Source organism: Neovison vison, chromosome 13 (assembly GCF_020171115.1).
Source record: "Neovison vison isolate M4711 chromosome 13, ASM_NN_V1, whole genome shotgun sequence".
Classification (NCBI taxonomy): domain Eukaryota; kingdom Metazoa; phylum Chordata; class Mammalia; order Carnivora; family Mustelidae; genus Neogale; species Neogale vison.
The window spans coordinates 5,073,815-5,087,131 of record NC_058103.1 but is presented as its reverse complement, the minus strand read 5'-3'; the positions used below and the strand labels follow the sequence as shown (position 1 = coordinate 5,087,131).

Below are 13,317 nucleotides of genomic sequence, written 5' to 3'. Positions count from 1 at the left end.
CTGAAAATCATGTGGAAGGAGGGAAGGCGGGACTCATATGGATATTTGGAGAAGAACATTCCAGGTCGAAAGGAAGAGCTTGGGCAAAGGCCCTGGGGCAGGAACCTGTCCAATGTGCTTGAGGAATGGCAAGGAGGCCAGGCGGCTAGAGGGGAGAGTCATGGCAGAGGAGGTCAGTGGGACTGGACGTTTCCGTCATGACGTGTCGTCTGTGTCTATGTCCAGGACACCAGGTTGGTGTTTCCCCACAGCGTCCCCAGCACGGAGAGTGGCCGTTGGCAGGGGCACAACCACAGCAAACATCAGTCATCACAGTACGTCAAAGAGCAGCGACGCGAACATTGGGGTGTCTCTGGGCAAAAAGCTTTACTCCGAAAGGACAAGCCGAAAACGTTCAACCGAATTAAAAAGTTAAGAACTTTGTTCATCACAGGACCGTTTCAAGGGAGGGAAGCTAGTGGCTGCGGAGGTGACTGGCACAAGGACCTGGTCTAAGAAGACCCACAAGCTGGTCAGAGAGCCTGGTGGGAAAACACGCACAGAACTTACAGAAGGGGAACCCCCAGTGAGCACCAATCCAGGGGAGTGCAGGTGGCATCCCCCCACCCTGAGAAACAGCACCATGTTCCCCCCACCCCACCCCCAAAGATGATGCCAAGATGCCAAGTGCTGGGAGGTCATGGACCTCCCAACGGCCCTGGGCTGCACTAGGAGCGTGGCCCACCCCTTCTTCCTGACCCTACAGCTCTGCCCTGGGGTGGGGCGGACCCCGAACCATGCAGCACATGGGTCCCCAGAGCACTGGGGCAGGACCATCCCATCCTACAGCTCGGTCCCCAGGGGTCCAAGCAGGAAGCCAACCCCACTGCTCCAGCAGAGAAGAAAGGGACAGCACTCACACCAGCTGCGGGCCACCCCGCCTCGCCGCCAACACGCAAACACACTGTTCTGGCGAGAAAAGGCCAGCCTTTGGAGCGCAGGCTGCAAGGCTCTGTGGACGGGAGGTTCTAGACCAGGCAAGAAAAGGGGCTCTGTCTGTGAGAAAGTCAGAGACCTCTCAGGTGGCAGAAGGATGCAGAAAACGAAGAATGGATTGTCACAAATGCCAGCCACCTGCCCCCTCCCCCAGGCCTCTGGGGAGCCGGAGGGAGCCGGGACAGGGGAGGGGTGTTGGGGTGCCCCTAGAGGGCCAGCGGTATTCATCTTCTTGACCCGGGCGCCTGCCGTTCTAAACTTGATCTCTAGACGGCACAGATATTTATTCCCTTTTCTGAATGCTGGTCACAGTTCACAACTTTGAAAAATCCTGGTTGGGGGAGAGGGAGGGGGGGCCGCATAGCAGGAAGAGTTCTGGTTTCCGGGGCACCTGCTCTGTCCCTGCAGCGGCTGACCCACTTTCCTCCATCACAGAGGGGACGGGGCCGGCCCAAAGGCCTGCGGCAGACAAAGTGGCCACGGCAGGAGCACAGGAGCGAAGGCAGAGGGGACCCTGTGCAGGGGAGAGTGGAGGAGGGGACTGATTTGAGGATTGACCTCCCCGCCCTGCAAACAGACAGCGGCCTGGCCTCGCCAACAGCCACAAATACAAGTGTCACAGGCAGAGGCAGGAGGGCTGAGGGAGCAAGGGCAAGGGGACACGGGACCCCAGGTCAGAGGTGGCCAGAGGTGGCCAGACCTGGGGGAGCATGACTGTGGGTGAGCCCCCGCTGGGTGCTGGGGATGGAAGACTTGAGGGGGCAGACCCAGGCTCTGCTAGAAGGGGCTCCCCTTCAGGGCACACGCCAGAGGGGGCTCCCCACCCCCTCCCCTGTTTCCCCTGGAATGCATCCCTGTTTCCTAGGGCCTCCTATGGACTTTGTGCCTCCTGGGAGTTCTCTCTGGTCTATCCTCCTTGCTAACTCCTATTTATTCTTCAAGCCATGGCTCAAATACCCCTGCTTCCAGGAAGCCCTCCCTGATATCCCAAGCCAGTGTCCCTGGCCTGGGATCCTTGGGAAGATCTGTTGTTGATGGGCCTGTGTCCCCACCTGCTCTGGAGGATTGGCCTGGGTCTTATGTGGTCTCAGTGCCCAATGCAGGACTCAGTACGCAGAAAGGGAATGATTCCACTCAAGGGTGAGGGACAAGAGAGTCCCAAAAGCAACAGAGAATAGGTGACAGGGAGAAAAAAGTTTACCCTGTAGACAAGAAGGCAGGTGGAAAGGCATTCTGGGCAGGGGAACAGCACAGGCCGAGGCAGAAAGGCTTGGCAGCTTATTGGGGACTGGGAAGGGGGGCTTCAGTATGGGGTGGGGGGTGAGCAGAGGGAGTCTGCAGAGGGGCTGGGGCAGGGAAAACCCACGAAGGGAGCCCTGGGTTCCTTTTGTGCACTCATCACCTTTCCTGGACCCTTCCTCGAGCTAGACTTGGCTCCAGGCTCCACAGTGGGGGGGGGGGGGTGTTGTAGGGTGGGGGGAGGGGAGGACCTGCCGGAAGCTCAGTTCAGATCCCCAGGCCCAGCCTGCAAAGTGCAGAATTGCGCTCTGGGAGTAGGAGGTGAGGTCCAGGACACCCCAAGACCCCTTCATTTTGACCAAAAACGCACCTTCTCCAGCTTGGGGAACCCACCGAAGTATGGTTCAGACGCCCCCCAGTGATCCCCCACCTGGGCCCCTGCTATGGGCCGGGTCTCAGGTGAGGCACCTCATTCTCCCAAGAGCCCTGCCGAGGCATGGGATGATTAGGACATGCACTTCACAGATGAGAAAACTGAGGCCGGAGACTGGCTCTGGGGGTGCCCAAGCCCCATGACCTTCCCGTTTTTACTAACTTCCCCTACCTCGTTTGAGGCCTCTTGGTCCTGGACCCCTGCCCCACCCCCCACCAACGGCACTAAGTGCAGAATGGAACCCTACAGGGGCAGTCCCTGCACTGGCTGGTAAGGAAGGGTCTGGAAAGGCCCTTAAGGCAGCTCTGAGAACACTAATGGGGGTGAGAAGAAGAGGAGGGCAGGACCCTGTGCTGTGTCCGGACCCCCACCCCCAGGTGGGGTCCCCACCCCCACCAGCTCCAAAATCCTGCCTCAGGTGAAAGCCCAAGTGGCCCAGAACAGCCCAGAAGCCCAGGCTACTGCCACTCACCTTTGGGACTCAGCCCAGGGAAGCCCTCAGCCCCTGATGCCCTTAGCATCTCAGGGAGTGTGTCTACCCAGATGGCTCCCTTGTCCCCCTCACTCACCTGCCTACCTGCATCCTCTCTGTCCCACTGCCCAGAACACAGGGGTGGGTGGACATGGAGAGCAAGAGAAAGACAAAGAGAACCACAGAAGGGATACCCCTCCCCCAAGCTGGTCTTGGGGTGCCCCATAAATGCTACCTTTCAAGTCCCAGCTGAGTTAAGCAGCTAGGAGTTAAGTAGCTGTGTCCCCTCTTCCTAGGGACCCATCCCAGGTCGGGAGATGGGTGAGATGACAGCCTGGGTACCAGGGAGGACTCTGGCCTGAGGTCAGAGGCCTAAGCTCATCATCTCTTTGGGCCTCACCCACCCCACCTGGACCTTGGCCATGCTCAGGTGGGCCAGATTGAGCAGCAGAGTTTGGGTCTGAGCTCCAATGACCTAAGAGACTGGGCTCCCTCCTCCTAGCCAGGGACAAGTATGTCCTTGCCCAGTGGGACCAAAAGAGGGCTGCACTCCAGCTCAGTGGCCAGGAGATGGCCCTGCTCTGAACAGCCCGACTTTGGCTTCTGTGAGCCCACCTGTCCCAGGTTCCCACCTGGACATTCCCAACTCACCCACAGCACTTAGGGTCAGCTGGGTCTCTTTCCCTGAGACCCTGGGGCATGTTCTGGAACAAGCCTGGGCTCTGCTAGGTCCCAGACCCGCAGGGGATATGCGTCCTGGCTACCAAGCAGCTTTCCCCTTGGATGCTGATTCTGGCCTTGGGAGGAGGGGCAGCTGGAGGGGGGGCGTCAAGAGACCCTCCAGACCTTGGGGGATGGTGCCGAAACCTAGCAGTCAGAGCTGGGCCTGCTGCCCACACAACGCCTCGGCTCAGACTCCGGAAGGAAAACACAGGAGGGGTGTTCCCAAAGTGGGGGTCAGGGTGGCCAAGGGAAGTCGAAGAGGAAGTCGTGAATATTCACATCGGCTGATCCCGGGCCGGCCGAGAAGGGAGCCCGGGGCAGCCCACGATGGCTCAAAGTTTAGCACCCCGAGGGAGGCCTCAGGGGACACTCCCGAACTCGCGGGATTCCCCCAAAATGGCTCCAAGACGCGCCCGCCACGGCTGGCCAGCCGCGAGGACTCCATCCCCCACCCCTGCCCCCACGAGGCGGAAACTTAAAAGCTCAGAACCAGGCAACTGTCATCTGGGAGTGGGGGGGAGGGGGCCCCAAGCCGGCGCGGGGACACGGTGCGAAGAGCGGGCGCAGAAGCCCGGAGGGTCCCGGGGAGGGGACAGCCGAGAGTCCGGGGCGGCGCACTGGGGCGGGGGTGGGGGGGGCAGTGCAGGCCCTCGCGGTGCACCCCTCCCACCGCCGCTGCTGCCCCGGGCCCGGGCCAAGAAGCCCCCGCGCGCGCGGGGCTCCCCATTGTCTCGCGTCGCGCACACACGCACCCCACGGCTGTACACCGGCCCGCGCCAGCCCCGCCGAAGCGGCCCGGGCCCCGTGGCTGCGCCCGGGCGGCGCCCTCCGCGCCCCCCACCCCGCCCTCCCGAGCGCCCCCACTCCGACCCGACCTCGCGAGCCGCGCGGCCCGGGAGACGCTGCACTCACCTGAGTTTCTCCATGTCTGCGGCAGAGGCCTGCGAGAAACCAAACGAGAGGGTCAGCAGGCAGGAGGCGTGCGCTCCGCGGCCGCGCCGGGCGGAGCCGGGCACAGCGGGCACGGGCGGGTGCGGCGGCAGGGCGCCCCGCGCGGCTGGGTCAGCGGCAAGCCCGGCCCGCGCGCCCCCAACCCCTGCCCTCTCCGCCCCCGACCCGGGCCGCGGTCCCCGGGACTCAGGGGTGCGCCGGGCCGCGGCCGAGTAACAGGTGAGCCCGCCGGGGCCGCCGCGCTCCCCGGCACCGAGTTACGCCCCCCGGGGGGAAGAGGGGGCCGGCCCGGGGACTCGGGATGGCACGGCCCGGGGCGATCCCGGTCTCGCCCGAAGAAGGGGGACCCGGGCCGGCCCCGTTAACTCTCCCGCGGCTGCGGCCCCCGCCGCTCCCCGCACACCGCCCTCCCCGCCCCCCCCCCCGGCCCGCCCGTTAACCCTTCCAACCCCGCGCTCCCTCCCGGAGGAAGCCGAGCCCGGAATCGCAGAATCTCCTAGTCGGAGAATGTTCGAATCCGGGAATTGGGAACCATACGGGATTGCAGAACCCGACACTCAACACGATCCGAGGGTGATGGCATTTGGGACCTCGGACTGCTCAGTCAGAGACCCCGCTGCCCTCAGATTCTGGGGTTCTGGGCCTGGCTCGCCCCTCCCGGGCCCGAGGGATTAACCCTTGCGCGCCCGGTTCGCCGGCGGGGCTCCCTGCCGGGCTTGCGCAGACCCGCCCGCGCGCGGCTAGGAGACCCTCCCTGCCCAGCCCCGCACAGCCGGGCAGCCCCTCCGCGCGCCGGGCGGGGAGACCCACCCGCTGCCGTTAACCCTGCGGGCGCCGGCGACCGATGGGGACCGCGAGCGGCCCGGGCGGGATCGCACTTCCTGCGCGGAGCGGGGGGCGCGGGGCGGGCTCTCCATCGCCCGGGAGAGGCCGCTCCCGGGAGCTTTCCCCCCGTCTTTCCGTGCCACGACTGGCATTAAGGGGGGACGGGGGTCTGAGCCCAGGGACCACGCGACACACCTGGGAAGACTGATGACTGCCCATCCCGGCCCCTCGCTCCGGGCGCCGCCGCCGCGTCCGCCGGGAGCGCGCTCCGCTCCGGTCCGGGCCCCACGCCGCCTCCCCCACCGCCCCGCCGGGCGAGGGCGCAGCCCGGCCAACAGGGCCGAGCTAGGAGGCCCGGCCCGGGGGCCTTCGCCGGGCTCGGCCGCCAACTCCCCGGGTGCTCGGGCAGGCCCTCCCGGGACTCCGCTGGCCTGTACCCTCACCTGCGAGCCGGGGTTGGGGGCAGGGGGAGGCGGACGAAGCGCTCTGCTGCCCTTCAGCACCAGCGGGCAGTGGAGGGGCTGGGTGGGGGGGGGGAGGAATTTAGAAGAAAGGATCCGCCGGGGGCCCGGATTGGTCGCCAGACACGACACTCACTCTAAAAGTTGTCGGAGACCCCGAGCCCAGACCCCCTCTAAAAACCCTTCTCCCCTAAAGACGGAGAATTGGCCGCCGAGCCAATGCCTCCCCCGAAAGCCCCCGCATCCATCCCAGCCCACCTTTCCCAGGTCCCCATCTCCGGGCTCCGCACATTAGATCCCAGCATACAGCAGGCGCTCAATAAACACGGACAGGGCATGCCTAGATCCTACACCACTGTGGCGTGTCTTTTCCTGCCTGTCCTCTCTGGCTGTGAGTTCCAGTCAGGAGCTCTGTCCCTTCACTGGGGCACCCCCAGCACCCAGCAGACCTGGCCTCCACAGGGCCCGCGCTGGGTGGGAGGAGCCGTGCTTCCTCGGGGTCAGCCCCAGCCAGGTTCATACCCAACCCCAAAAGCCCAAGTGTTCCTCCATCCCCCGGCGCGCTTTCGTGCACAGGCATTAGCTCTGGGCTAAGTGCTAGCGGTGGGAGCGGACAGCCAATGAGGTGAGCGGTGCCCTCTGGGGGCTAATGGTTGAGAAAGGAAACCCCCACTCTGTCCTGGGAGTTCCCCCTCCGCGGAGGGGCAAGGATAAATACTGCACTACCGCCCCGACACCCCCCCTCCAAAATGGTGGCTCCTCTGGACAGCTCAGCAGAGAAGCCATCATTCCCATTTCACGGATAAGGAAAGCAAAGGCCAAAGCCCAGCCCAGCCCAGCCCAGCAGGGCCTGGAACCCAGCCCTCAGAGAGAGAGGCCTTCCCCACCCCCCCCAGCCGCAAAGGCTAGGGGCACCCCTCCTATGTCTTTGGTTGTCTCAATCACTCACAGTGAATGACCTGCCAGGGAGTTTGTCTAAAATTAATAAGAATGTATTAAAATTTAATTTAAAAAATCTAGCATTAATTATTTATAGTGAATGTTTCAGCTTCTCTAAAAGGTCTGTCTGGGAGTTTCATCCCCAAGAAGAAATCTCTGGGGAGGCTGCTGAGTTGTCCTGGTGGTGGGGGAGGGAGCAGGCCAGGAAGGCTTGTGGGGAAGGAGAGGGGGTCTAGCCCTGGCACCCTGGAGCCCCTCCCTTCATGCTGCTGCTCCAGACCCTGAAGCCTGGCTCTGACCCCTCCACAAAGACTGAGATTCTCCCCAGGCCCAGTGCCTGTGCCCTCATCCTTAAAAGATCGCCTCCTCCAGGCAGCCCTCTATGGAGACCCAGTGGAGTTGTTTGCTTTAGGTCTCCATACCAGACGCATACCCCGCTGGGGCAGGGCCTTTCCGGGCCCTGGCCCAGGGCTAGCCTAGCGCCTCACCCAGGGTTTGGGAGCCTGGACACAGCTCTGGATGCCCATGTGATAAGCAGTCACAGCTGTACGTGGCTGGGGAGCAGTGAGGCCAGCCCTGTGTGGAGGTGTTATGCCTTTGGCAATGGTCTTAGTGTTGGGGCCAGACCTCCAGGTTCAAGTTGACTCTGCAATTCAGAAGCACAAGATTTGGGAATATTCCTGAAATGCCCCTTTTACGGATGACAAAAGCAAGACCAGAGCCTGATATGGGCTTATTCCAAGTCACCTAAAGTAAGCCTGGGCCTGCCTGGTGGGCTGGGTAGAGGGGAATGGGGGCACTGCCCGGGTCTTGGGCCAGAGGGGGGCCTCCAATATTGGAGGATGGCTATGAACGTGAAGGGCCTGTGGGATGTCCAGGGTCCTCAGTGTGAAATGATGGGGCAGGACATACCCTCTGGCCCTCTAGGGACCTACAGGCAGGTGGGATCCCAGCACTCTTCTCCAGGGACTCCCATACCCATGGCCCCACGCCTCCTCCTGTGGCACACTGTGACCTTGTTCCTTCCTGGTGGTCCAGCTCAGGAGCCACCTTATTTCCCCAAAACATCCCATGAGCCCTCCTTGCCTCAGCCCACCTGCTCTCTGTCCTTGCCCCGGAAGGCCATCCTCCTAGTGCACCCAGGCACGTGAGTGGCTCACAGGAAGCGCTCCCAAGAGGCAATGGAGGGAGGCCAATCTACCTAACCCTCTGACCTCACCTCCAACATGCCCCTTACTTGGCACACAACAGCCACACTGGACTCCTTGCTGGTCCCAAGCTCACCCAGCTGGCTCCTGCCTCAGGGCTTTTGCACGTCTTCCCCGCACCTGGAATGCTCTGCCCCAGATCTCGAGTGGCTAGTGCCTTCTGTCTCTGACGACTCATCTGGAGTAGCTCCTTGCCCACCAAGAGACTTCTCATCTCGCCAGTGTCCTCCTTGGTCATTAGCCTCCCACTCCGTCCCTGCCCTTCAAACGATACTTCTATCCCCAGCACCTGGCACAGAGGGCCTCCAGTGGCAAGCGGTGACACGAGAACCGCAGCAGTTGCCCCTTCCCCCTCCCCCCTCCCCCAGATGCACCTGCTCTGCGCCCTGAGTGCCTTCCCGGCCTCCTGGCTCCTATCATTCACTCACCACCCTGTGACCCTCCCCAAGCTAGGTGGTGCCTGAGCCCAAGGGTGCATCTGCACAGAGTCCTGCCTGGGGAGCCCCTCTGAGGCTGTGGGTCCTCCCGCTCCACACTCCCCGCACCCCCGCCAGCCGGTGTGTCCCTCTTCCACTGGACCATCTGGCTGGGTTGCGTTGCTGCCCATTCCACTGCAAATCCTTCTGTTTCCAAACTACAGAGAGGGAATGGGAGTCTCTGTCTGGGGACGGGCCTGCTTGGTGCTGAGAGCCAGGCCTGGGACACAGGGAGCCTGGGTTCTGGTCCCAGCTTGGCCTCTGTCTCACCATGTGACCCTGGGCCAGTCCCTGTCCTCCCTTGGGGCCGGGGGCTGGCCTCTCAGACTCTGACCCTAGTGCTCCACTGCCGAGGTCTCCATAAATCCACACAGGTCTCTGGCTTCCTCAGTTTCCCCCTTATCGTGCTCCCCGACTTCCAACTCCAGGGGAGGAAACAAGCTGAACAATGTGGAGGGGGCGTGGGGGATTCGAATCCCAGGTGTGGCTACCACAGAGGTCACCCACCTCCCACTGATGAAGACTCCTATGCAGCTGTGTGACCTCTGGCAAGTCTCTCAACCTCTCTGAGCTCAATCCCACATCTAGGGAGCATGGAAAAGTTTCAAAGGACATTGCAAGTGACAAGGTAGCCATGCGTAAGGGACTATCTTGGGGATAGGGCTCCTCTGGAGAGGCAGCCTTTTCAATTTCACGATCTAGGGTGGACAGCCTTCTACGAAGCCTTCTTGCCCTCATTCAACAAACATGGACCATGTGCCCCGTTCTAGGGGACTCAGCAGAGAACGGGCCAGAGGAAGCTCCGTGCCCCGACGGTTTGGATATTCATGGGAGGTCAGCACAGCGCCCCCGCAGCCCCAGTGTCTGCTGGGGAGGAGGGAAGCCTGGGGCTGGCTGGAACTGTCCAAAGGGAGGTCAAGAGGAAGGGAGAGCCATGAGAGGGGGCTCAGGGGAGCGGCAGGCTCTGGGCGGGGGGGGGGGGTGGTGCTGGTGAGTCTGGGAGCATCTGGTCACCCGTGGGGAGCAAAGGTGTGTGTCACGGGCTACAATCAGGACTTGGGCTTTTGTCCTGGGTGGGTCGGGAGCCCCACGGGGCCAAACAGAGGACTGTCCCTGGCGTCGCTGTGTGGGGGACGCACTGAAGGGTAAGTGTGGGGCCCCAGAGGTCCAGTCAGCGCCAAGCCAGGCCTGCGGGGCGAGGGTGCAGGTGGGACAGGTGCTCCCGGCTGGAAGAGGGAGAAGACCGGGGCTCAGGTCCGGAGGGGACAGACGTCCCAGTGGGGACATGGCCAGGGCGCAGGGGCACACACAGGTCCAGGAAATGTGAATCTGGGAGCGGCTGGGGTAGACGCAGCACTACAAGTCACAGGACTGGAGGAGATACCACGGGAGTGAGTGTGGGGTGTAGAGATGCTGCTTCCAGGTCAGGGTGAGGGAGGGGCGGAGCCTGAGGACACCGAGACGCAGCAGAGGAACGGAGGAGGAGAGCGGGGTTTTCCAGGAGAGGAGGGGAGACCAGCGTTCACAGACCGTGTCCTGGCTAAGAAGCTGGCTTCGTGTCCCTCAGCGTCCCCCACCGGGCTGGCCTGTGCTGGCCACATAGCAGGTCGCCTGCCCATACCCTCATCCCAGGACAAGGTGAGCTGTGTGTGTTCCCGTCCCTACTCGATGGAAGGGAGAGGTGAGTGCTTGTCCCAGGTACCCCCAGTAAGTTGGGGAGCTGAACCGGGGTCCTGGCTTGGCACGGGTGCCTCCAGATGGGGCTGGGAGTGTCCTTCTTCCTGGGATCCCAGAGGCCCTGGCCGCCGCCTGAGCTGAGCTGAGCTGCACCCTGTCTCACTCCCCACCCCGCCTGCCTCTCCCTGGGCTCCATGGTAGCCTCAGGCAGGGCCTCGGGTTCCCATCCCAGCCGAGCGGCTGCAAGCTGGCCTCCGGAGCTAAATCTGGCTTGCCAGCATGTTGTATTTGGCCTGCAAGAGGTTTTAAAAATTTTTTAAAAAACATTTGAGCCAACATTTAAAAATTGGGAGAGTTTACATTTTAAATTCCATATTTTTGGCTTCTACTGAAAATTTGCAAGATCTGGCAACTCCGGCCCACATTCCCACGTGGCAACAGTTGGGGAGCTGGGAAGCAGCTGCCCCCCCCCCGAGGCACCTCGGGGGGCTCCCACTAGAGAGAGGCACCGTCCACACCTAACTTACCCGCCAGCTTAGCTAGACGGGGCGGGATGGGGGGAACTGAGCCCTGGAGGGCGGAGGGACTTGTTGGGGTCACTCAGTGGGAAAGCCCGTGAGACGGGGCCTGGGAACCTCCAGGCCTGGCATCAGAGGTCTTGTCACCCACTCTATCTGGGTAGAGCCCCCAGCCTGCCTCTCCTTCCAGGACCCTGGCTCTGGCCCTCCCGCTCTCTTCTTCTGACCTCAGGAACTGGCTGGCTTCGGTCCTTCATGCTGTCACTCAGACCTCGGACCATGAGAGCTGGAGGTCTCAGAGGCCTGCCTTTTTTGGGGCTTCGTGTTTGCTAGACAATGAAGGGGAGAACCAGGGTCACCCATGCCACTCAGCCAGATGGGACAGAGTCCGGCCTAAAATTCAGGTCCATCCCCTGGTGTGTAGCTGCCCACCTCCCTCCACTTCAGGTGGGAATGGTGAAACTCCAGGCATTATCCTCAAAAAAGGGCTTTCAGGTTAAGGACTGGAGGCCAGGGGTCTGCCCCGCCCCCCGGCCTGGGAATAGTTCTGGGGACACAGGCCTGTCCAGGCCGGGAGGGCAGGAGACACACAGCAAAGGGACCACCAGCATGGCCTTCTATCACCGTGCCAGAGACTGAACTCCTACTGTGTGCCGGGCACCTTCACCCACGACCTCTAACCCTCCTGCCCCACACACCTGGAGGACGGAGGGCTCTGCTGTTCTCTGAGCTGCTCCTGGTCTGTGAAACATGCCTGCTCCTGGTAGCTCTCTGACCCTCCTATCTGAGCACCTGATGGGCGGCTGGGACAGAGGGGACTCGGAGCAGGGGTTCCCCATGCTGTACGGAATCTTCCAGAGGCCTGGGTGTCATGCCCCTCCCCCCGCCGGGCCCAGTATCCCCAGAGCGAGGGCTGCCCTATGTGCAGGGCTGAGTGGCAGGGAGGCGGGGGTTCCCCACTGCCAGGCCACCCGTTGGGTGCGTTTCCTGTGATAAGGCAAAAGAAGGTTCATGACCACTCCTGCCTGTTCTTCCTGGCCAGGGAAACCGAAGCCCAGAGGGGGTGGTGACCTGTCGTGATGACCAGCAGGCAGGGGTCCCGGAGCCGAGTCTGGCTCAAGCTGAGAGCGCGCGGGCTGGGCTCAGGGCAGCGGGCCCGGCAGCCATCAGGGAAGGCTGCCTACTGGCCATGCTGCTCCGCACTCGCCCTGGAGAACGAGGCAGGGGCTTGGGGGCCAGGGAGGGGGCAGCGGCAGGGGACTCTGAGGAGCACAGGGACAGAGGGAGGGGTTGAGACTGCCTGGGTCCGGCCCTGGCTGCTTTGCCGTGACCTGAGTCTCAGTTTCATCCTCTGGACATTGGGAGCATAATGATGGCACCAGCCTCCTGGGGGTGCACTGTGCCTGGGATCAAGCGTTAGAAAAACACCCAGAATTTTGTTTTTAAAAGAAGCTGTCCTAGTAAGGAAGCCATCCTGAAGGGTCCTGGTCGTAAGTTCCACCAACCTGGTCCTCTGGCCCCACCTAGGTCCTGCGCCCAGAGAAGTCTGGAAGGGGCTCTGTCCTCGCCTGGCCCCAGGGGACGCAGATCGTTGGGGAGACTGAGGTCAGCACCAGGGTGGTGTGCATGCACGTGGGGCTCTGCTCGGCACAATGAGATCTCCGGGACAGCTAAGTGGGGTCGACATCTTTCTGCCCATCGGGGAGGCCAAGGCGTCTGGGTGCGCAGGGTGGGTGGGGCACAGGTGCTGAGAAAGACACCTGCTTTGAGATTTGAAGATCGGTCTCAGCCCAGACCCCCGCCATGTGGCCTGGGGCACGCAGCAGCCCCTTAGAGCCTCAGTTTCCAATTTTATAAAATGGGGGAATCAGTGAAGGACATGGATCTATCTGTCTGCCCGACAGGACATGGACATGCGACCTCACATGGAGGGTCTCAAATTCAAAAATTCAAAGCAACAATCATATGAAATCCTGTGATAAAATACGGAGGCAAAACTTCATGTGCGCTGGGGTCACAACGATCCGCCTGCCCCAAGCCAGAAATGTCACTGTAGAGATTCATTCTTTTGGTTCTTAAGGTCTTGCCCATCACAGATAGGATAAAGGGAGTGTGATGAGGGACCTCGGAGGTGGTCAGCCACGACTGATGGAGAAAGGACACAGGGAAGAAGGAAGGAGGGGACCCCAGCAGTCTCTGCTGAGCTGCCCGAAGGGGGATGGGCTGAGGCCAAGACTCACCCGGTTTGGAGATTTTCGGGGGGAGGCCGCTGGGCCCCCATATTTGCCGCCGGCTATTCGAGAACCACTAGTCTCCACGGCCCGGCCTGGCCCGGCTCTGCCAGAAACCTCAGCTGGGGTCAGCGGAGGGTTCAAGGCCAGGGTCTTCTCTGGAGCTGCAGCTCCTGTGAGGGGTTCCTG

The 13,317-nt window shown here is 62.2% G+C and overlaps 1 protein-coding gene across 1 annotated transcript in view; it reads right to left on the bottom strand.

Moving 5' to 3' along the window:
* Window positions 1–13,317, bottom strand: part of BEGAIN (brain enriched guanylate kinase associated) — a 45,575-nt gene that overhangs the window by 22,465 nt on the left and 9,793 nt on the right. Inside the window, exon 2 of the mRNA XM_044231140.1 lies at window positions 4,755–4,783. Within this exon, the coding sequence (XP_044087075.1) occupies window positions 4,755–4,768 (14 nt within the window). The 5' untranslated portion in view covers window positions 4,769–4,783. The remainder of the gene's footprint in view (window positions 1–4,754; window positions 4,784–13,317) is intronic.